Source organism: Neoarius graeffei, chromosome 6 (assembly GCF_027579695.1).
Source record: "Neoarius graeffei isolate fNeoGra1 chromosome 6, fNeoGra1.pri, whole genome shotgun sequence".
In the NCBI taxonomy this organism is placed as follows: Eukaryota; Metazoa; Chordata; class Actinopteri; order Siluriformes; family Ariidae; genus Neoarius; species Neoarius graeffei.
The window spans coordinates 69,382,687-69,408,131 of NC_083574.1; the positions used below are offsets into that span (position 1 = coordinate 69,382,687).

The 25,445-nt window shown below is 46.5% G+C and overlaps 1 protein-coding gene across 1 annotated transcript in view; it reads right to left on the bottom strand.

The window, feature by feature from the left end:
- Positions 1–25,445, bottom strand: part of rasgrf1 (Ras protein specific guanine nucleotide releasing factor 1) — a 706,856-nt gene that overhangs the window by 295,943 nt on the left and 385,468 nt on the right. The window contains exons 9-11 of the mRNA XM_060924009.1: positions 17,662–17,780; positions 16,974–17,134; positions 10,153–10,216 (exon numbers count right to left, since the gene is read on the bottom strand). Of these exons, the coding sequence (XP_060779992.1) occupies positions 10,153–10,216; positions 16,974–17,134; positions 17,662–17,780 (344 nt within the window). The remainder of the gene's footprint in view (positions 1–10,152; positions 10,217–16,973; positions 17,135–17,661; positions 17,781–25,445) is intronic.

Consider the following 25,445-nt stretch of genomic DNA (forward strand, 5'->3'; position numbering starts at 1 on the left):
TGTCAACTCACCTTTGAGCTTCAGCCTACCACCTACACTACAGATCGCCGCAAGATTGCCTTTGTGATCACCTTATTAGCTGGTAAGGCGCGAGCCTGGGCTACTGCTATCTGGCAAAGACAGGGACCTGAGTGCTTTGATTTCCAGCTGTTTTCTGAAGAGATGCTTCGGGTCTTCGATCAGGCAGACATCAGTACCGACGCAGCCCGAAAGCTCATGTCCATCCGGCAAGGAGGAAGCGTCGCAGATTACGCCATCTCGTTCCGAACACTCGCAGCAGTAAGTGGATGGAACGAGACTGCCCTGGTGTCAGCCTTCCACCATGGTCTGTCTGACCCCATCAAGGACGGTCTGGCCTCTATTGGATGCCCAAGTGACCTCGAAACCCTCATCTCACATGCTATTCGTCTGGACAACAGGATGAGAGAACGCCACCAAGCCTTGAGCCCCCCCAGCCTCCCTACCTCTACCTGGAGACCGTCTACCTCCTTCAGTGACTGTCCAGAACCCATGCAAGTGGGTCGTACTCGCCTCTCCGCATCTGAGAGGGAGCGCAGAAGGAGGGACAAGTGCTGCATCTACTGTGGCAAGCCTGGTCACTTCCGAGCATCATGTCCCGAACTCTTGGGAAAAGGACCGCCCCGTCCAGCCGAGGGAGGGTTGTGACGGGGCCTACCCTCTCTCCCGGACTCCCTGGCCAAGGAATCTACATCCCGGTCTCCATCTCCTGGGGTGAGTCTGTCCACTCTTGTCAAGCTTTGATAGACTCAGGGGCGGCTGGGAACTTTATGGATATTCACTTCGCCCAAAGCATCAATATTCCGACTGCACCTCTTGAAGTCCCACTGTCTGTGTCTGCCCTCGATGGCCAAGCGTTAGGTGATGGAAGAGTCACCCAAGTTACTTCTCCAGTTTTCCTCCAGTCTCAAGGTCACAAGGAAGAAATATCCCTGCACCTGATTCCTTCACCTGAGTTCCCAGTTATTCTAGGCCTTCCTTGGCTTACTCGCCACAACCCTCGCATAGACTGGGTAACAAGCCAGGTTGTGGAATGGGGCCCTGCATGCCATGCCTCTTGTCTGCTCTCTAGCTCTCCTGTGTCTCCTGCCGAGCCCCCTGATCTCACCGAGTTATCTCAAGTTCCCACAGAGTACTGGGATCTCAAGGAGGTATTCAGCAAGAGCAGGGCCGCCGTTCTTCCTCCGCACCGGGCCTACGACTGTGCCATCGACTTGCTCCCTGGGACTACCCCTCCTCGTGGCAGACTGTTTTCACTCTCTCAGCCAGAACGCAAGGCCATGGAGGAATACCTCAAAGATGCCCTGGTCTCTGGGTTTATTCGACCCTCCACTTCACCTGCTGGAGCCGGCTTCTTCTTTGTCGGCAAGAAGGATGGGGGGCTCCGACCATGTATTGATTACAGGGGCCTGAATAAGATCACTGTGCGCAACCGATATCCCCTTCCGCTGATGTCCACAGCTTTCGACCTGCTCCAAGGCGCCACCGTCTTCACCAAGTTGGACCTACGGAACGCATACCACCTCATCCGTATCCGACAGGGAGATGAGTGGAAGACTGACTTTAACACCCCGTCTGGGCACTACGAATACCAGGTGATGCCCTTCGGACTCACCAACGCACCAGCTGTTTTTCAGGCCCTAATCAACGACGTCTTAAGGGACATGATTAACCTATACGTTTTTGTCTACCTCGACGACATCCTTATCTTTTCCAAGACCGTGCAGGAGCACCGCCACCATGTCCGCCAGGTTCTCCAGAGGCTGCTACAGAACAATCTGTTCGCCAAGGCCCAGAAATGCGAATTTCATGTTCCCGAGGTCTCCTTTCTGGGATTTATTGTACGGACAGGCCAACTCCAAATGGACCCTGCCAAGACCCTGGCCGTCCGGGATTGGCCTACTCCCAAGTCCGTTAAGGAGGTTCAGCGGTTCTTAGGATTCGCTAACTTCTACCGCAAGTTCATCAGGAACTTCAGTTCTGTGGCAGCACCCATGTCAGACCTCACCAAAGGGACAGGTGGATCTTATGGCTGGTCTCCTCAGGCAGAAAAGGCGTTCAAAGACCTCAAGGACCGCTTCTGCACGGCACCCATTCTGGTTCTCCCGGACACCTCCCAACCATTCATCGTGGAGGTGGACGCCTCGGACAGTGGTGTCGGCGCGGTGCTCTCTCAACGTTCGGAAGGAAAGCTGCACCCCTGCGCTTACTTCTCCCACCGCCTGAGTACTGCTGAGTCCCGGTACGATGTGGGGGATCGAGAACTGCTAGCGGTCAAACTGGCCCTTGAGGAGTGGAGGCACTGGCTGGAGGGAGCACAACATCCATTCCTGGTTTGGACTGACCACAAGAACCTGGAGTACCTCCAGCAAGCCAAGAGACTGAACCCTCGACAGGCTAGGTGGGCCCTGTTTTTCAGTCGGTTTGACTTCACCCTCTCATACCGCCCCGGCTCCAAGAACACCAAACCTGACGCACTGTCCAGACTGTTCTCTGCCACTAACAGGGAGAATGAAGTCGGGCCTATTATCCCTGTGTCCCGGATTGTGGCCCCTGTCCGCTGGGGTATTGAGGAGGCTGTCCGACGAGCCCAACGCCAGGACCCCGGTCCTGGGACGGGGCCACCAGGCCTCTTGTACGTCCCACATCAAGCCCGGGCCAAGGTTCTCCAGTGGGGTCACTCTTCCCCTCTCACCGCCCACCCGGGAGCTCGGAGGACCCTGGACTTCCTGAAAAGACGCTTCTGGTGGCCTAACATGGAGAAGGAAGTAAGGTCATTTGTCCTGTCCTGTGAGGTTTGCACCAGAACCAAGAACCCACGACAGCGTCCCCAGGGTCTCCTGCATCCTCTGACCATTCCCCGGCGTCCCTGGTCCCACGTGGCAGTCGACTTTATCACGGGTCTCCCTGAGTCACAAGGTAACACGGTCATTTTGGTCTTAGTTGACAGATTCTCCAAGGCCTGCCGCTTCATACCACTGTGCAAACTCCCCTCTGCTCTTGAAACTGCGAAACTTTTGTTTAATCATGTCTTCCGAGTCTTTGGTCTTCCACAGGACATCGTCTCAGACCGAGGGCCCCAGTTCTCCTCCCGAGTGTGGCACGGGTTCTGCAAGGTCATCGGAGCCACTGCCAGCCTCTCCTCTGGGTTTCACCCACAGTCCAATGGTCAGACGGAGAGGCTCAACCAGGACCTGGAAACCACCCTGCGAGGCCTGGCTATGGATAACCCGACATCGTGGAGCACCTGGCTGCCATGGGCGGAGTACGCCCACAACACCCTGCAGTCATCGGCCACCAAGCTGTCGCCATTCCAGTGCCAATTCGGGTTCCAGCCACCTCTGTTCCCGGACCAGGAGGAGGACGCGGGGGTGCCCTCGGTCAACCAATATGTGAGACGGTGTCGCAAGACCTGGAGCAAGGTCAGGAAGACCCTCATACAGACCTCCAGAACCAACCAGACTCAGGCCAACCGCCATAGAAGACCTGCACACGCTTTCCGCCCTGGGCAGCGTGTTTGGCTGTCCACTAAGGACCTTCCACTGCGGGTGGAGAACCGCAAGCTTGCTCCTCGCTACATTGGCCCCTTCAAGGTGGTGCGCAGGGTGAACCCTGTCTCCTACCGGCTCCAGTTGCCCCGGACTCTGAGGATCAACCCCACTTTCCATGTTTCCCTGTTACGGCCCGTACTGACGTCTACGTATGCCCCTGCCCCTAGGAACCCCCCACCCCCCCGCATCTTCCAGGGGCAGACTGTGTTCACTGTGAATCGCCTGCTTGACTCCCGCCGGGTCCGCGGCGGGTTGCAATATCTGGTGGACTGGGAGGGCTATGGTCCTGAGGAGCGCTGCTGGGTTCCTGCTCGGGATGTCCTTGATAAAGAACTATGTCGGGACTTCCATTCGGCCCATCCGGATCGCCCTGGGAACGTCAGGAGACGCTCCTAGAGGGGGGGGTCCTGTTAGGACTAGGACTGTTTTGGCCTCTAGAGGCCGCTGTTATTTCCTTTTCATGTCGTGTTCATTTTGGCCTCTAGAGGCCGCCACTGTTCCTGTGTTTTGAGTTTGTGTTAATTGCCTAATTATCTTCACCTGTGTCCTTAATTAGTTTGTCTATTTATACCCCTGAGTTCAGTCCTCTTGTCACGGAGTCTTTGTGCTGTTATGTTTATCTCCAGTTTCCTTTGTACTGTGTTTTTTGATCTTCTTAGCTTTTGTATTTTTGCACTTTGCTTTTCTTTTGGATTATACTCTTTGGTTTTTTTTTGTCTTTTGTTTTGCCCTGTATATAGTGTATATAGTTTAAATAAACCTTTTGATTCTTTTTCTACTTCCGCCTCACGCCTCTGCATTTGAGTCATCCCCCTGGTGGCCTAGTGGGGGTTTGCTGGATTATCACACCAACGAACCAGGTTCGAATCCCAGCAAAACCCTAACAATGCAATACAGATCTACCACTTCAATCTCCTGAAATCATGGAGAGAGGGGGTTCCTGTGGCTTTGGCTATGGTGGTTCCTGAGAGGGATGAGCCAGACTGGAGGTAAGTATAAAAAGTGCATCCCAATTCATCCCGGTCCCCTGTGGAGATCACCTCTCACCATCCCAGAGAGCATAGGTTGCCAGATCACAGGAGGAATTCTCCAGTGTGTTTTCGGCTCTACCTAGTTGCACTAACCTGATAGAGCACCACATTGAGACTCCTCCAGGGGTGGTGGTATGCAGCTGCATGTACCGGCTCCCCAAAGACAAAAAAAAATGTGGTTCCTGATGAAAACAAGACTATGGTCAACATGGGGGTGATCAAAGACTCACACAATGATTGGAGCAGCTCAGAGATTTTGGTTCCCAAAATTGATGGGTCGGCTCAGTTCTCTGTAGAATTTAGTAAACACAGTGTATAAATTTGATGCATATTTGGTGCCTCACATTGATGAACTGCTCAGTCAGTCAGGCATGGCTTGCTTTTATTCAACACTAGATTTGATGAAGGATAACTGGCATATACCCTCCAATATCCAGAGGAAAAAACATGTCCCTTTCAACTCTATTTGGGTTACACTAGTTTGTCACCCTTCTGTTTGGGTTGTTTGGAGCACCATGTTTCAATGACTCATGGACAATCCTCTGCCCACACAGTGCATATACTGTACCTCTGCCTATTTCGATGATATTATTTACAATAATGATTGTCAGTGGTATGTACAACATCTCAGGGCTGTAATGAGATCATTGAGACACACGGGACTCACAGTAAACCCAAGGAAGTGTGCAATTAGGCAGGTGGAAGTATGGTATCTGGGCTTCCATTTGAATCATGGGCAGGTGCATCAATAAGACTACAGTGAATACGGCCTGCCTAAGACCCGAGACCAAAAAGGGGGAGACACATTTTCTGGGGCTGGCAGGCTATTACAGGAGGTTTGTTCCTGATTTTTCAGACATCATTAGCCGGCTGACTGACCTCACTAAAAAGGGGGCACAAGATCTGGTACAGTGGATGGAGCCATGCAAATGGGCTTTCACCCAGGTTACAGCAGTTTTGTGTGAGGGCCCACTGTTGTAGACACCTGACTTTTCTCTCCCTTTGTCTTGCAGACTGACACACTGGACAGAGGACTGGGGGCCATTTTTTGACCCAGGTGATGGAGGGCAAAGAGCACTCTGTGCAATATATCAGCTGTAAGCAATCAGTGTGCCAGACATAGTACAACACAATAGAAAAGGAGTGCCTGGCCATCAAGTGGGCAGTCTTCACTCTTTGATACTAAATGCTAGGATGCCCTATCACTCCATGTTTTGATCATGCCCTGCTCCAAAGGCTCCACTGCATGAAAGATGCCAATGTATAGTGGTGCTTGAAAGTTTGTGAACCTTTTAGAATTTTCTATATTTCTGCATAAATATGACCTAAAACATCATCAGATTTTCACACAAGTCCTAAAAGTAGATAAAGTGAACCCAATTAAACAAATGAAACAAAAATATTATACTTGGTCATTTATTTACTGAGGAAAATGATCCAATATTACATATCTGTGAGTGGCAAAAGTATGTGAACCTTTGCTTTCAGTATCTGGTGTGACCCCCTTGTGCAGCAATGACTGCAACTAAACGTTTCTAGTAACTGTTGATCAGTCCTGCACACCAGCTTGGAGGAATTTTAGCCCGTTCCTCCATACAGAACAGCTTCGACTCTGGGATGTTGGTGGGTTTCCTCACATGAACTGCTCGCTTCAGGTCCTTCCACAACATTTCAATTGGATTAAGGTCAGGACTTTGACTTGGCCATTCCAAAACATTAACTTTATTCTTCTTTAACCATTCTTTGGTAGAACGACTTGTGTGCTTAGGGTGGTTGTCTTGCTGCATGACCCACCTTCTCTTGAGATTCAGCTCATGGACAGATGTCCTGACATTTTCCTTTAGAATTTGCTGGTATAATTCAGAATTCATTGTTCCATCAATGATGGCAAGCCGTCCTGGCCCAGATGCAGCAAAACAGGCCCAAACCATGATACTACCACCACCATGTTTCATAGATGGGATAAGGTTCTTGTGCTGGAATGCAGTGTTTTCCTTTCTCCAAACATAATGTTTCTCATTTAAACCAAAAAGTTCTATTTTGGTCTCATCCGTCCACAAAACATTTTTCCAATAGCCTTCTGGCTTGTCCATGTGATCTTTATCAAACTGAGGACGAGCAGCAGTGTTCCTTATGGACAGCAGTGGCTTTCTCCTTGCAACCCTGCCATGCACACCATTGTTGTTCAGTGTTCTCCTGATGGTGGACTCATGAAAATTAGCCAATGTGAGAGAGGCCTTCAGTTGCTTAGAAGATACCCTGGGGTCCTTTGTGACCTCGCCAACTATTACACGCCTTGCTCTTGGAGTGATCTTTGTTGGCTGACCACTCCTGGGGAGGGTAACAATGGTCTTGAATTGCCTGTATTTGTGCACAATCTGTCTGACTGTGGATTGGTGGAGTCCAAGCTCTTTAGAAGTGGTTTTGTAACCTTTTGCAGCCTGATGAGCATCAACAACACTCTGAGGTCCTCAGAAATCTCCTTTGTTCGTGCCATGATACACTTCTACAAACGTGTTATGAAGATCAGACTTCGATAGATCCCTGTTCTTTAAATAAAACAGGGTGCCCACTCACACCTGATTGTCATCCCATTGATTGAAAATACCTGACTCTAATTTCACCTTCAAATTAACTGCTAATCCTAGAGGTTCACATACTTTTGCCACTCTCAGATATGTAATATTGGATAATTTTCCTCAATAAATAAATGACCAAGTATAATATTTCTGTCTCATTTGTTTAACTGGGTTCTCTTTATCTACTTTTAGGACTTGTGTGAAAATCTGATGATAATTTAGGTCATATTTATGCAGAAATATAGAAAATTCTAAAGGATTCACAAACTTTCAAGCACCACTGTATAGATCACTCATTGGTATCTGGCGCTTCAGCCATTTAAGTTCAAGGTGGTCCACTAGTTGGGGGTGCAGATGGTAGTGATGGATTACTTCTCCTGCTGCAGGGGAGTCAGCTGCAGGCTGGACAGAAAGAAACTCCATGCTGACTGCTTCAGCAACTATTGTCTAATATCCCTGACAACAGTTATGATGAAGTGCTTTGAAAGGCTAATGAGATACTTCATCACATCTTCATTACCTGACACCCTGGACCCCATACAATTTGTATACATCCCAGTGGCTCTACCAATGCTGCCATCACACACCTCTTACATAGAGCTCTGAGACATCTGGACATCAGGAAGGAAAATTATGTTAAAATGCTATTTGTTGACACTACTTCAGCATATAAAACTATAATTCACTCCAAACTCACCATCAAGTTGGAGGACCTGGTACTTAACCTGTCCCTGTGTCAGTGGATCTCCAACTTCCTGACAGGCAGACCACAAACAGTATGGGTGATCAACCATGTCTCACCCTCCCTCACCCTCAGCACTGGAGCCCCCCAGGGTTGTGTCCTGAGACCCTTGCTGTACTTATTGTACATTTATGACTGTGTGACCACTTGTAACTCTACCACCATGGTCAAGTTTGCTGATGACACTGTTGTGTTGGGGCTGATCTCTAATAATGACAAGAAGGCCCACTTGATTAAAAGCCTGGAGAACTGGTGCCAGAAGAACAACCTAAATGTTAATCCTCTTGAATGTCAGTAAAACAAAATACTTCAATATGAACCAGGAGAGGAGCTCCCATCCCCTTAACATCAATGGGGTTCCAGTAGAGAAATTGGATAGTTTCTGGTAAATTGGTGTTCATATAATACAGGAACTGTCATGGTCCTGCCACATTAACACCCTGGTGAAGAAGGCCTGTCAGCATCTTTACCACCTTAGATCCTTAAGGGACTTTACACTGCCCTATAAGGTGCTGAGGAACTTTTACACCTGCACCATCAAAAGCATCCTGATGAGAAGCATCACATCCTAGTTTGGGAACAGCACTAAGCAAGATAGCCAAGTTCTCTGGAGGGTGATGCAGTTAGCTGTGCTTACCATCCACACTGAGCTCCATGACCTGCAGTCTATCTCCAGCAAGCAGTGCTGGACCAAGCCCAGGAAGATAGTGAAGGACCTTACCCATCTGAACAATGGAATCTTCTCTTGCTTCTGCTTTCTGAAGGCCAACATAGACAGAATGAGGAAGAACTTCCCATGGGCCGTTGGGGCCCTCAACCAGGACAACACCGAGCTTGGACTTGTTTGTAAAACACCCACACCCCCTATGTTTCTGTTAATATACCTGTACTACCCATATTTATAAATATATATTATACAGTGTATGTTGGCAATTTCACTACAACTACTACAGTCCAACATTACACAGTATTATATTGCACAAGAAACTGCACATATCTGCATTTTATTCCAACTATAGTCATGCTGTTGCTGCCACCTATCTTCTATATCCCTTATATTATGTTTTATATTTTCCTACCTATTTAATGCTGTTCATTGCATTTTTATATTTTTTATGGAGAAGAAAATTTAATTATTTCTGAAAGCATTTCTGCTTTACAGAATCTATTTGGGGCGGCACGGTGGTGTAGTGGTTAGTGCTGTTGCCTCACAGCAAGAAGGTCCGGGTTCGAGCCCCGTGGCTGGTGAGGGTCTTTCTGTGCAGAGTTTGCATGTTCTCCCTGTGTCCGCGTGGGTTTCCTCCCGGTGCTCCGGTTTCCCCCACAGTCCAAAGACATGCAGGTTAGGTTAACTGGTGACTCTAAATTGACCGTAGGTGTGAATGTGAGTGTGAATGGTTGTCTGTGTCTATGTGTCAGCCCTATGATGACCTGGTGACTTGTCCAGGGTGTACCCTGCCTTTCGCCCGTAGTCAGCTGGGATAGGCTCCAGCTTGCCTGCGACACTGTAGAACAGGATAAAGTGGCTAGAGATAATGAGATGAGATGAGAATTTATTTGTATGTGCTAGACTTTCTATACAGTACTGTAATTGGTGGTTATTTGAAATATTTAGATTTTGAATCTGATTGGCGGTGGGCTTCTTGCAATGTCTGCATACATTTTGTGTCTGTAGCTGAGTAGTGGTGGAGTGGTGTGATGTGGTAGAGGTGGTTCCACAACCACTGAAGGCCTCCATGGTCTGCTACTGGTTACCACACCCTACTGCTATGGCTTCAGTCAGCTTGGAGTACCGACTGTAAAATCTCATTAAAGGTTAGAAACATTTGTGCCATAATATCATCAATACAATTTACACTTGCCAGAGTATCATATGTTTGCCAGCCAGTGTGTCAAAATTTTTTATATTCGGGCTGCATTCTGTGCTAATTTATATGCAAATTTCAGCAGCTTGTACCACTAAGTATCTCTCAGTACAGCCAATATGCAGGCCCTATCAGTGTTCTTTAGTGTGTATAAGAGCACACAAAACAGATACATACTGGAATAGCCCAGTCACTCCCTTGAGTGGATGTACACAGAATGGAGCACTTTGACTTTAGTTTTTGCCAAGATAACCTTACATTCCCTGGTTCTTCACTCAGTATAATAATGACTTTCAGTCCATTATTAGGTAATAGATGTCACATTGTCTCGAAGGGTAGATGAAAATCAAAAGCTCTAATACTTACATTCATCATCTGTGTTTTCGGGGTCCTCAATTAACGTGCAGTCAATTAGTGAAACCACTCCATTCTGTTGGCCACAGATACAGAGATGAATCAGCTGCTACCCTGGGAAATTCAGGCAAAGAAATCTGCTTGGTAATGACTGCTTAGTGATTACTTGATACATTATATTGCCAAAAGTTTGTGGACACCTGACCATAACACATCTGATTTTTGAGCATTCCATTCCAAATTTAGTCCCCAGTTTGCTCTGACAATAATCTTCATTCTTCTGGGAAGGTTTGCTCTAGATTTTGAAGCATGGCTGTGGGGATTTCCCAAAGTGGGGATGAAGTTAGGGCTTTTAGCAGGTCACTCAAGTTCTTCCACTCCAAACCATGTATTCACGGACCTTGATTTCTGCACAGCTGTGAAGGAACATGTTTGGGATAGGACTCTTAGTTCCAGTGAAGGGAAATCTTAATATCACAGCATACAAAGACGTCCTATACAATTGTGTGCTTCCAACTTTGGGGCAACAATTTGGAGAAGGCCCACATGTGAGTGTGATGGTCAGGTGTACGCAAACTTTTGGCCATATAGTGCATCAAATATCAAATCAGATCACACTAAGCATTCATTACCAAAAAGATTACTGTGCCTGAATTTTCCAAACCATGAGGTGACAACACAGTTACTGTCATAAAATTATAGTTAACAGCATTTTCCTTGGTACAATAAACATATGTCATTGACTTAACAAAGATTGTGGGTACTTTTCTAAGAAATTTTAGCTACAAACTCGTATTTTAATTATTTTTTTAACCTGGCAAAACCAGCATTTTATTCTTGATCTGCTTTTAGTTCTTTTTTAATTCCTCAGATTGTATGGAGGTGGAAATAAGCTATTCATAACTTTTAGAAAGATATAACTGTGGCAGCGGGGGCGTGGTCAAGCATCGGTCTGTGACAGGAGGGTGGAGCCGGGGAAGGTGAGTGGCAGATTCGCTACACCTGACGGTAATTAACCTGTGTTTTGTGTGTGTTTTCCCAGTAAACCGCTCCCTATTTTAAGAGGCTGAGAGAGAGCAGAGGGAGCGCGACCCGGGAGTGGAGGCTGAGAGTGTGTCTGTGTGCTGCGAGTTCTTTTAAACTGAAAAGTTTATTAATAAAATACACTGTTACTTCCTCCAAACGTTGTCCTGCCGTCCTCTGTGCTCCACCCACGCATTGTCCGCGCTACAGTGGTGCCGAAACCCGGGAAAAGGTGGAGCACCAGTGCTACAGCTCCATGGAATCCTCCCCGTTCGCGGACTTGGTCCACGCCCTCGCCACGGCTCAGCAGAGCCAGCACCAGGCACTCGTCACGCTCCGAACGGAGCAGGAGCGCCGCTTCGAAGCCCTGGTGCTGGCTCAACAGGAAGATCGAGAGGCGTTCCGGCGGCTCCTCGCGTCGGCGGGGTCCACCAGCGCCCCGGCCGCGGGCCCGTCTCCCCTCACTGTGACCAAGATGGGCCCGCAGGACGACCCCGAGGCTTTCATCACCTTGTTCGAGCAGGTCGCCGAAGCCTCGGGGTGGCCGATGGAGCAGCGCGCGGCGCGCCTCCTCCCCCTCCTGACTGGAGAGGCGCAGCTGGCCGCGTTACAGCTCCCCGCCGACCGCCGGCTGGCCTACGCTGACCTTCGCCGGGCCGTCCTCCAGCGCGTGGGGCGCACGCCGGAGCAGCAGCGCCAGCGCTTCCGCGCGCTGCGGATGGAGGAAGCCGGCAGCCCGTTCGCGTTTGGCCAGCAGCTCCGGGACGCCTGCTGGCGGTGGCTGAGGGCCGAAGATCGCGACGCCGAGGGAATCATCGACCAGGTGGCGCTGGAACAGTTCGTTGCCCGCTTACCAGCCGGAACCACGGAGTGGGTCCAGTGCCACCGCCCGGCGTCGCTGGATCAGGCCGTAGGACTGGCGGAGGATCATCTGGCGGCTGTACCGGCGGCAGGACAACGGATGACATCGTCTTCTGTCTCCTCTTCTCTCTCTCTGTCTTCCCCCCCTCTCTCTCTGTCTTCCCCCCCTCCTCCCGTGTCCCGTCCTTGCCCCATTCCCCCACCACGGAGGCGGGGGCCGGCCCCACCCCAGCCGGCCCGCCGCACCCGTGGTGCCCTCCCGTTTCTCCCTTCTGTGTCTGTCTCTCCCCCCCCTCAGGTGAGTGAGCCCCAGAACACAGTTGCAGAGGGGAGGCCCGGGCCGGTTTGCTGGCGCTGCGGGGAACCGGGCCACCTGCAGCAACAATGTGCAGCGATGGAGGTGGGGGCGGTGGTGCGGATCCCCAACGCGCCAGAGGCTGCCCTCGATCGGGCCGGAGCGTATCGCATACCGGTAAGTGTACAAGGGGCTACATATCAGGCGTTGGTGGATTCAGGCTGCAATCAGACCTCGATCCGCCAAAGCCTGGTGCAAGACGAGGCATTGGGGGGAGCACAAGGGGTGAAGGTGTTGTGTGTGCACGGGGATATTCACAGCTACCCGTTGGTGTCAGTCCACATATATTTTAGAGGGGAAAAATCTATAGTGAAGGCGGCGGTTAATCCTCGCCTTACCCACTCTTTGATCTTGGGGACCGATTGGCCGGGATTTCGGGGTTTAATGGCACGCCTAGTAAAGAGTGGGTCCTGCCGGTTGACGGGGGAGGGTCCCGGTGTCGCTTTGGCTGGAGCGGCGGTCGCAGAGCCGTCTACGTCACCTCCGCGACAGGGGGAGGAGCCGCCGGCCCCTCCTCTTTCTATTGGGGAATCCCTCGTGGATTTCCCACTGGAACGATCGCGAGACGAGACTCTGCGACACGCGTTTGACCAAGTGAGAGTAATCGATGGTCAAACGCTCCAGCCGAACGCCACCCCGTCCTTCCCCTATTTTTCCATTTTGAAGGATAGATTATATCGAGTGACGCAGGACACTCAGACGAAAGAGCGAGTCACCCAGTTATTAATTCCAAAGAGCCGCCGGGAATTGGTATTCCAGGCGGCCCACTTTAATCCCATGGCTGGACACCTCGGGCAGGATAAGACACTCGCCCGGATAATGGCCCGATTCTATTGGCCGGGGATTCGCGGCGACGTCCGTAAGTGGTGTACGGCGTGCCGCGAATGCCAGTTAGTAAATCCAGCGGCCATTCCAAAAGCGCCCTTGCGCCCCCTACCATTAATCGAGACCCCGTTCGAAAGAATTGGGATGGATCTCGTTGGGCCATTAGATCGGTCAACACGAGGGTACCGCTTTATATTAGTCCTGGTGGACTATGCAACGCGATACCCGGAAGCGGTGCCTCTTCGCAATATCTCAGCACGCAGTATTGCAGAGGCCCTCTTCCACGTCATCTCCCGGGTTGGAATCCCGAAAGAGATTCTGACTGACCAAGGCACCTCGTTTATGTCACGGACACTGAGCGAACTGTATGGGCTACTAGGTATTAAGCCGATCCGCACCAGCGTTTATCACCCACAGACGGACGGTTTAGTTGAACGGTTCAATCGCACCCTCAAGAATATTATTAAAAAATTCGTAAGTGAGGACGCACGTAACTGGGATAAGTGGCTCGAACCCTTGTTGTTTGCAGTGCGAGAGGTCCCCCAAGCCTCCACGGGGTTTTCCCCGTTTGAATTATTATACGGGCGTAAGCCGCGCAGCATCTTAGATGTACTGCGGGAAAATTGGGAGGAGGGACCTTCACAGAGCAAAAACGAAATTCAGTACGTTATGGATCTGCGCGCAAAACTCCACACGCTCACCCACCTAACTCAGGAGAATTTGCGGCAGGCCCAGGAACGGCAAGTCCGCCTGTACAACAAGGGCACGCGCCTTAGAGAGTTCACTCCGGGAGAGAAGGTACTCGTCCTGTTGCCCACGTCGAGCTCCAAATTAATCGCCAAGTGGCAAGGACCCTTTGAGGTCACACGGCGAGTCGGGGACGTCGACTACGAGGTTAGGCGAACGGACAGGGAGGGGGCGCTACAGATCTACCACCTCAATCTGCTGAAACTCTGGAATGAGGAGGTCCCCGTGGCGTTGGTGTCGGTAGTTCCGGAGAAGGCGGAGCTGGGGCCGGAGGTCCCCAAAGGGTCATTGGCATCACGTACCTCTCCGGTCCCTTGTGGAGACCACCTCTCCCCGACCCAACTCGCGGAGGTCGCCCAGTTGCAGGCCGAGTTTTCGGATGTGTTCTCGCCCCTGCCCGGTCGCACGAACCTCATAGAACACCACATAGAGACGCCCCCGGGGGTGGTAGTGCGTAGCCGCCCTTATAGACTACCCGAACACAAAAAAAAGGTGGTTCGGGAAGAACTTCAGGCCATGCTCGAAATGGGCATCGTCGAGGAGTCCCACAGTGACTGGAGCAGCCCAGTGGTCTTGGTTCCCAAGGCCGACGGGTCGGTCCGGTTCTGTGTGGACTATAGAAAAGTCAACGCGGTGTCTAAATTCGACGCATACCCAATGCCTCGTATTGATGAGCTGCTCGATCGACTAGGCACAGCTCGCTTTTACTCGACACTGGATTTGACGAAGGGATATTGGCAGATCCCCTTGACTCCATTATCCCGAGAGAAAACGGCCTTTTCCACACCGTTCGGCTTACACCAGTTCGTCACACTTCCGTTTGGGCTGTTTGGGGCGCCCGCTACGTTTCAGCGGCTGATGGACCGAGTCCTCCGGCCGCACGCCACCTATGCGGCCGCGTACCTAGACGACATCATCATTTATAGCAATGACTGGCAGCGGCACCTGCAACACCTGAGGGCCGTCCTTAGGTCGCTGAGGCGGGCGGGACTCACTGCCAACCCGAAGAAGTGTGCGATTGGGCGGGTGGAAGTACGGTATCTGGGCTTCCACTTGGGCAACGGGCAGGTGCGTCCCCAAATTAATAAGACTGCAGCGATTGCGGCCTGCCCGAGGCCCAAGACCAAAAAGGGGGTGAGACAGTTCCTGGGGCTGGCTGGCTACTATCGTAGGTTTATACCTAATTATTCGGACGTCACCAGCCCGCTGACTGACCTCACTAAAAAGGGGGCACCAGATCCGGTCCAGTGGACGGAGCAGTGCCAGCGGGCTTTCTCTGAGGTAAAGGCTGCACTGTGTGGGGGGCCACTCTTACACTCCCCTGACTTCTCTCTCCCTTTTTTGTTGCAGACGGATGCGTCGGACAGAGGGCTGGGGGCCGTTTTGTCCCAGCAGGTGGAGGGGGAGGACCGCCCAGTCCTATACATCAGCCGCAAGCTGTCAGTGCGTGAGGGGCGCTACAGCACCATTGAGAAGGAGTGCCTGGCGATCAAGTGGGCGGTCCTCGCCCTCCGTTACTACCTGCTGGGGCGCTCTTTCACCCTCTGTTCGGACCACGCGCCCCTCCAGTGGCTCCACCGCATGAAGGATGCCAACGCGCGGATCACCCGTTGGTATCTGGCACTCCAACCCTTCAACTTCAAGGTGGTCCACAGGCCGGGGGCGCAGATGGTCGTGGCGGACTTCCTCTCCCGTCAAGGGGGGGGGGAGTCGGCTGCGGGCCGGACGGGCGCCCGGCCTGAGTCGGGCGGTGGGGGTATGTGGCAGTGGGGGCGTGGTCAAGCATCGGTCTGTGACAGGAGGGTGGAGCCGGGGAAGGTGAGTGGCAGATTCGCTACACCTGACGGTAATTAACCTGTGTTTTGTGTGTGTTTTCCCAGTAAACCGCTCCCTATTTTAAGAGGCTGAGAGAGAGCAGAGGGAGCGCGACCCGGGAGTGGAGGCTGAGAGTGTGTCTGTGTGCTGCGAGTTCTTTTAAACTGAAAAGTTTATTAATAAAATACACTGTTACTTCCTCCAAACGTTGTCCTGCCGTCCTCTCTGCTCCACCCACGCATTGTCCGCGCTACAATAACATTGTAAAGAAAATACTTTTTTTGTCAGCTTTTACATTCATCAGACTATAGCTAAATATTAAATGTGTCCATTTTACAGATGCACTCTACTTATTCTTTCTAAAATTACACTATATGGCCAAAAGTATGTGGCTATCTGACCATCACACCCATATGTGCCCATTCCAAAACCATGAGCATTAATATGGAGTTAGTACCCCTTTTGCTGTTACAACAGCCCCCACTCTTCTGGGAAGGCTTTCCACTAGATTTTAGAATGTGACTGTGGGGATTTCTGCTCATTCAGCCACAAGCTTATTCATTCTAAAGGTGTTCAGTAGGGTTGTGGTCAGGGTTCGGGCCACTGGGCCATTTGGGTTCTTCCACATCTACCTTGGCAGACCATCTCTTCATGGACTTTGTTTTGTGCACAGGGGCACTGTCATGATGAAACAGGTCTGGTCCCTGTAGTTCCAATGAAGGTAAATCTTAATGCTGCAGCATACAAATACATTCTATAAAATTCTTTGCTTACAAATTTCTGGCAACAGTTTGGAGAAGCCCCACAAATGGGTGAGATGGTCAGGTGCCCATATATTTTTGGCCACATACTGTATAAGGTATTTGTTTTTATTTATTTCTTTTGTATGTAGCTATTTACCTAGATATTTGTATTTACCTATTTATCATTGAAGGTATGCATGATGTTACATAACTAGTGAGTTGTTTTATGCTTTACTTCAGACACAAATACAGCCTGACTATATGTATCTCAGAGGAAGAAAGACGATCTATACTCCACAAAGTATCTTTATTAGAATATTACAAATCTTCCTTTATTCACTTACTAAGTGAATAGCATTTTTGCAGTGTAGACTATATTCACTACTGAGTCAAAAAGTTGTTGAAAAACAAGTTGGAGTTCTATCACTCTAAAAAGTCTTGATCCATGCAAACCTAGATCTTACCTTGGTGAGGTGCAACTTGCCTCCAGAGCCCCTGGTACAGATGATGAGGTGTTTAGAGAAAAGAAAACACTGTCTCTCGCCATCTTTCTTCAGAGACAAGGAGCCCAAACGGCCACGAGTGATCTTCCCTTTCTCACTCATGGGCACCTGGATTAATGATCCTTTGAATTGAGGAGTGTAGAATGGTGCAATGGAAAGGAGGACAAAATTATTTTCTAATTTTCATTTTTATCTAGTATCAGATAAAAATATAACAATAAAACACAGGCCCACCATATTGCTGTTTGCAAACCTATAGTATAGTACAGTACACATTCATTTCAACATTGTTTCCTTTTTCTTTTCTTTTTTTTTGCCATCAGAACAAGGGTCTTCTCTGGTTAATATATGTTATTTCTCCAGGCATTGGCTTTTCAGCTGAGTGGCCTGTAAATATGTGATTCGGTTTAAAAAAAAGAAAAAAGAACATTGCCCTGTCTGTGTAATTAAACCAGGGAATCCTTTGTGCTAATCATTGTCTTTGGGGGGCAAAAAATAAATCCAGAAAAGTGAGAGAGAAACATGTGGATGACAAGACTAGATGAGAAGAATATCTGAATAAAACTGTAAACTATGCTCTTATTTGGAATCTGAGGTCCCTTTCTAGAGCTCTGTTCATGTATGTGTTTTTGGGGTGGGGTGAATTTACCTTGTCTGACAAAAGTCTGGCTAGTATCCAGGAGAATCTCACAGCCCTCCACGATCATGCGCTCAATGGCCAGGTTCTTCCTGATGTTCTCTGTTTCACTTACTTCATCGTGCATGATTCTTAAAATAAGTTTACATTTATATTACATTATACATTTAGCACATTCACATCATGATATAACAATGATGCAAATATGTAATCCACGACATTGTTTAAATGGCAGCATTCCTCAATGCATTTGACAGTTGTGGGGCCCATCATTTTAACACCTGTAGATATAATGAACTATCTATGAAAGATGCTCTTCATTGTATAAAACTGATAAAAATAAATGTTTGGCATGCTTGAGCTGGTACAGGCAGTCCTGATTGCTACTTTTGGTTTAGTTACATCCTTGAGATTTATCTCTTGGCATGCTTGAACTGGTACAGGCAGTCCTGATTGCTACTTGTTTTGGTTTAGTTACAACCTTGAGATTTATCTTCACTCACATATTCTGCTCTCTGCTTAATGAAGGTTACGTTGACCAGTAATGTCTTTCTTCTTTTTATAAGACTATGATCCTGACGGGTGATGTAATGGTACATAATGTCTGTCTTCTTTCATACAAACCAGTCTAAACCAGTGATGTAATGCTTCGTCACCCATTTACATTATATACATGTAGATAACTTAGCTTCATCAATTAAATCATCATAATCTAATTGCACAGCTATAACACACTCTTGAATATGAATGTATACTCATGTTTGTCTGACAATAAACTGAGAAAACTCTCTGAGCAGTTGTGTCTGTCAGTGACTGCTCCTGGATCGATCCATGAGGTAGAATCTCCCAGATATCCATGAGGCAGAATCTCTTGGGCGTAAGAGGTCTACATTCCTAGATCATACTTTGTCAATTCAACCTCCTTAGCTACAGACAGATCAAAACCTAACAAAAACACATTTTTATTATTCCATATTTAGGAACTTCATTGAGTATAGAAATTGGACAAAAACTGACAGTGTAGATGCTTTACTGCATTTTTAAAGAAACCCAATTCAGCTATACTACTGCACCAAAAAATATTTAAACCTATCAGTGTCCAATATGCCATTTTGGGTCATACACTGCCAAAAATGACATCTTAGAAGTGAAAATATCCTGAATATAGTCAAATTGATCCAGCATTTCCTATTATTATATTACAATAACCCAACTATAACATTACTAAACCTATTTCTAGGCATTTTACTACAATCCCAAAATCAAAAAAATTTAGGACGGTATGGAAAATGCAAAAAAAAAAAAAAAAGGAAAGAAAGAAAGCAGTGATTTCTAAATTTACTTTGACTTGTATTTTATTGCAGACAGCATAAACCCAAGATATTTCATGTTTTGTCTGGTCAACTTCATTTCATTTGTTAATATACATCCATTCATGTTTCAGGCCTGCATCATATTAAAAAATAAAAAATAAATAAATAAATAAATTCATTTTAAAAAAAAACGGTTGGGAAGGGGGTGATTTAGGGCTAATAATTAAGTAAAACATTTAAATAATGACATGAAATAGGTGATTGTCCAGTTCACTGTAATCAATATTTGATACAAAATCAGTATCCATGAAAGGCCTAAACTTAGAGGAGCAATGGGCCGAGTATCTCAGTTTTGTCAACAAATGCTTGAGAAAATGATTGAAATGTTTAAAGCAATGTTCCTCAAATAAAGATGGGAAGGGGTTTGGATATATCACCCTCTATGGTGCATAATATCATTAAACAATTTGAGGAATATGGAGGAATTTTGGTGAATAAAGGGCAAGAGTGCAAGCCTAAGCCAAATACCCATGATCTCTGTTCTTTCAGACTCCATAGCATGAAGAACCATCATTAATCTGTCGCTGATATAACCTCGTGGGTTCAGGATTACTTTGGGAAACTTTGTCAAGCACTAGAATCATGGCATGACATGCACAAATGCCAGTTAAACCTTTACTATGCAAAAGGAAACCTTATGTTAATTTTGTCCAGAAGTGCTGTCAACTCCTCTGAGCGTGGAGGCATCTGGGATGGACCATCATACAGTGGAAATATGTATAGTGTCTTGCAAAAGTGTTCATCCCCCTTGTTATTTATCCTGTTTTGTTGCATTATAAGCTGGAATTAAAATTGAATTTTTTTTTTTTTTTTTGGGGGGGGGGGGGGGGGGGTTAATACCATTTGATTTACACAACATGCCTACCACTTTAAAGGCACTATTTATTTATTTATTTATTGTGACAAACAATAATTAAGATGGGGGGGAAAAATCAGTAATCTGGAATGTGCATAGATATTCACCCCCCAAAGTGAATACTTTGTAGAGCACGGGCGATTGCTCTAAGACAATGAGGGAGGCTCAGCCTCCTCTAAAAATGACGAACAGCGTGTAGGATGAATTGCGCTAGGCTTATGTTATAGCCGACCTTATAACATTGCTATTTCAGATCCAGAATCATAGAAATATATGTGCTCAACCCAACTACAATGCGAAATCATTCCGTTATAACTTTCCCCAGTTCGCCTAATGTGTGCATGAGTTTTTCCCCCTCGTGACAGCGCGATGCAGTCCAGCCTCAGTGGACTTCAATGGCATTTGGGAGCTATGCGCTTTCACTATCAAAATGCAAGATGGTTATTGGACAAATACTGTGAAAACGCCCACCCACCGGACTCCCAGCCTCAGTGGACTTCAATGGCATTTGGGAGCTATGCGCTTTTCAATATCAAAATGCAAGACGGTTATTGGACAAATACTGCGAAAACGCCCGCCCACCGGACTCCCAGCCTCAGTGGACTTCAATGGCATTTGGGAGCTATGCGCTTTTCAATATCAAAATGCAAGACAGTTATTGGACAAATACTGTGAAAACACCCGCCCACCGGACTCCCAGCCTCACAGTGGGAGGGACATGGCAAAGCTTTCCGCGAGGAGACTGGTGATTGGTGAAAGAGGCCAGATATTTTCTTTGATTGACAGCTCATTTCAAATATAGACAGGCAGCAGTGAATTTCAGTTCAGTCCCATGCGGATTCGCAAGTGCTGTGGTGTATTGTAAGAGATCAGCTTACATTTTGATTTCATTCATTACATACGGTTTCTACCAGCTTTTTTAGTTTGTATATATTTTCATTGTAAATAAAGTGTAAATACAATGTTGTCAAGTTTGCTATCTTAGTTCCAGAAATTTCGTTTATTTGAGTGACTGAACTTGAACTTGAGGGGGCTAGTCAGCTAGCAAGAAAGCTGCGCACGGATGCCAAGCATTGTTGATTTAATTTTGGCGAAGCCATTTGCCAGTCTTCCTTTCGAGGAAAAAATTAAAATTAAAGAGCAGGGTAGACCAACGCCTCAAATTGACTTGGTGAAAAAGGTAGGGAATAATACTCGTTCCTTTCAGCTCTCCTGGTACGAGAAAGTGAATTGGCTAACAGCAAGTGACCCACATCAACAACAGTAAATAGGCTACTTTAGTAATATGTCATGGATGGACCAAAAATATAGAATCTATTTAAAATGTTTATGCTGAGTATATTATATTGGAATATATATTTTTCTGGATATGAATTAAACACAGCTACAATTTGGAAAACATTTTTAAACAAAAACACAGCCGAGAACATTTCACACTACAGACCTGGATTAAAAGTGAAGGGTTATCAAAATTGTCAATAAAACATTTCTCAGTCAAAATAAGTAAAATATAGGGAAAGTGTCATTGAATGAAATGTGTGGCACCCAGCTCTATGTTTGGCTCCCCAAGGTCAGTGCTTGTGCCTATTCCAGAACACTCTGCTGTTACTGCTGAGGTTCCTGACAAAGAGCTGCTTTCAATAATGATCAATTTTTAAACAACATGCCACAATTCTAAAATATAAAATGTTAAAATATACCCCCCCAAACACCATCATCATGTATATTGGACAGTAGGCTAATGGGCGAAAAGAACCTGTTATTTCACAGTTTGTGACCCTGCCAACAATCAGCCAGATCAGAGGCAAGAGTATGGGCAAAATTGATGTGTTTTTTCTTTTTTCTTTTAAAATCTGGAAATATCGTAACCGACCAGCCTCCCCTGTTTGAAAGACTACCAGCCGCCATTGTTGTAGAGCCACCTTTTATTGCAATTATCAGCTGCAAGTCTCTTGGGGTATGTCTCTATTAGCTTAGCACATCTAGCCACTAGGATTTTTGCCCATTCTTCAAGGCAAAACTGCTCCAACGCCTTCAAATTAGATGGGCTGCATTGGTGTACAGCAATCTTCAAGTTATGCCACAGATTCTCAATTGGATTGAGGTCTGGGCTTTGACTAGGCTATTGCAAGACATTTAAATGTTTCCCTTTAAACCGCTCCAGTGTAGCTTGAGCAGTATATGTTTAGGGTCGTTGTCCTGCTGGAATGTGAACCTTCATCCCAGTCTCAAACCTCTGGCTGACTCGAACAGGTTTTCCTCCAGAATTGCCCTGTATTTAGTGCCATCCATCTTTCCTTCAATCTTGACCTGTAGATGAAAGGCAACCCTGCAGATGAAAAACATCCCCACAGCATGATGGTGCCACCACCATGCTTCACTGTAGGAATTGTGTTCTCAGGGTAATGGGAAGTGTTGGGTTTGTACCACACAAAGCATTTGCCATGATTGCCAAAAAGTTCAATTTTAGTCTTATCTGACCAGAGAATCTTCTTCCATGTGTTTGGGGAGTCTGCCACATGCTGTTGGGCAAACTCCAAATGTGTTTCTTTTTTTTTTTTTTGTTCCCCTTTAAGCAATGGCTTTTTTTCTGGCCACTCTTCCACAAAGCTCCACTCTGTGGAGTGTACGGCTTAAAGTGGTCCTATGGACAGATACTCCCATTTCCACTGTGGATTTTTGCAGCACCTTCAGTGTTATCTTTGGTGTCTTTGTTGCCTGGTCTGTGAGGTTTGGTGGGCAGCCTTCTCTTGTCAGATTTGTAGTGGTGCCATATTCTTTCCATTTTGCTATAATGGATTTAATGGTGCTTCACGGGATATTCAAAGTTTGGGATATTTTTTAATAACCCAACCCTGATCTATACTTCTCCACAACTTTGTGCCTGACCTATTTGGAGTGTTCCTTGCTTAGTAGTGTTGCAGAGTCAGGGTCCTTCCAGAACAGGTTGATTTATACAGACATAATGTGACAGATTGTGACACTTTGATTGCACAAAGGTGGATCTTAATCAATTAACTATGTGACTTATGAAGTTAATTGGTTGGACCAGCTCTTATTTAGGGGTTTTGTATGAAAGGGGGTGAATACCTATGCACACTCCAGATTTCTGTTTTTTTTTCATCTTAATTATTATTTGTGTCACAATAAAAAAAAATTATAATAAATAAAGAAATAAATAATTGCACCTTTAAAGTGGTAGGCATGTTGTATAAATCAAATGGTGCTAACCCCCCAAAAATCTATTTTTAATTCCAGCTTGTAATGCGAAAAAACAGGACAAACACTAAGGGGGATGAATACTTTTGCAAGGAGGTGTATTGTGGTCAGTCAAATCAGTATTCCAGATCTTTTTTGTAAGAAAAGGACACCATGTGCTCCAGACCAAAGACAAAAATGAACATCCAGACTGTTACCAGCAACAAATCCAAAAGCCAGGGTCTGTCATAGAATGGGGTTGTGTCAGTGTCCTTGGCAAAGATAACTTACACTTCTGTGATGGCAGAATTAATGCAGAAAAGTACATTGACATTTTGGAGCAACATATCCTGCCTTCAAGACAACTACTTTTCCAGGGATATTTCAAAAAAACAATGCAAAACCACATTCTGCACACATTACAAAAGCATGGCTGCAGAAGGAAAACGTGCCTGTCCCCTCTGTCCCCAATAGAGAATGTGTGGCGAATTTTGAAATGAAACAAATGACAACGATGACCCCGTACTGTTGCACAACTTAATACCTATTTGCAGGAAGAAAGGGACAAAATAGCACTTGAAAAGTTCATCACTTGGTGTCTTCAGTTCCTTAATATCTTTTAGATGTGTTGAGAAGGAATGGCAGCATTATAAAGTGGCAAATGCTTTACCATCCCTACTTTTTTGAAATGTGTTGTAATAATCAAAATTGAAATGTGTTTATTTAAAAAAAAGAAAAAAATACATAAAATTCATAACGTGAAATGTCAGATAATGTGCTGCTCTTTTGATTTTAATGCAAAACAGGTTAAAGATGGTTTACAAATCACTGTTTTCAGTTTTAAGTTCAATTTCAACATGTATTCCTATTTCTGATTTGGGGTTATAATTTCAAGCTTGAAATATGCTTTCTCTTTTGCCAGATAATTTTTCTAATTTTAAGCATTTATATCTAGAAAGAAGCAAAACTGTCTGACCATATAATAAGAAGAACCATCAGTGGTTTAGGGATCATGAAATGCTGGGTTGGACAACAGAGGGTGACTCTTTCAAACCTGGGTTGGCCACTTGGTATGAAAGGTGTACAAGTGAGTCAACATGGGTTAACCCCAGTCATGACAATTCAGATAGGACCTGGGTCACAACCCAGGAGAGATGCATAACAATTAACTCACAGGCTGGCAAAGGGTAGAGATCTCATAGACATTCTTTGGCCATCACACGCTCTTTTCCTCTTGGTTGTATTGTCTCTGCACCTGTCATAAGCAAGGCTTATTCTGCGCTGGCTTTAGGTGGCACCCAATATGATGAGAACATGAATAAAAGTATTTCGATTAAGTTGTGCATCGTTTGTGCACACACAAAAAAATGTGCTCAAACAGTTTTAGAGAAATTAATGATTTGTTAATGAGATGACATCAACACATTAAAAGTCTAAAGTCCTTCCCACACCATATGGCACATTAGGCGCAGCCGATCTCAGTTTCTGTAGCCCTCGGCCTCTCACTGATTACATAGCTAGGGTTACAGTGGGGGGGCTGGTCCTCTGGTAACCACAAGAGTTACATCAACACACCATTAACATTAATAACTTAAAGCACATGTGTTTATTTTGCATGCACAAATGATGCACAAGCAAATCTGAAATCCTTTTTTCCCCATGTTCTCATCATATGGGGTGCCAACATCACAGAGGTTTAGTTCACAACTCGCGTGCGCATGTGTGTGTGTTCTGGCGAGCCAAAGCTACCACAATTCATCATGTTCCTAACATATTTTTGATAAGGTTAATATATTAATATTAATATTAAATTAATACGGTTTCTTCACTTTTCATAACACACAATGTTGCAACCAGCACACTAACCATTGTGTGTGTGTGTGTGTGTGTGTGTGTGTGGGGGGGGGGTTATTATCTTACTCTTCTGCTCTCAAGCCTTACTTGGTAGTGCTCTGAACTCCTACCTCTGTTGCTATGCACATCATTTATCTGCCACTGTCTTTACCAATTGTAGAAGAACATATGTATTTCTTTGTTTTGAATTGATCAAATCATGTTTGTCTCACCACACCATTATGTTTGAATTTATACTCATGTTTGACTGACAGTACAATAAACTGAGAAGCATCTCTGAACAGCTGTGTCTGCATCAGTAAATGTTGCTCCTGGGCATCGCACTCCAATGAGGTCAGACATGTACAGCAGCAACATGCATGTACCTGCCTAACTCAAGGGTTTATTGACTCCCTCATGGTTTTCTCTGTTGTTGCTGTTTGAGACTCACTGACCTCTCTGATATCTGATCAGATGACATTCATGCACCTGGCTAGGTGTAGATTTAAAACCTCACAGTCCAAGTCGCAGTTTTG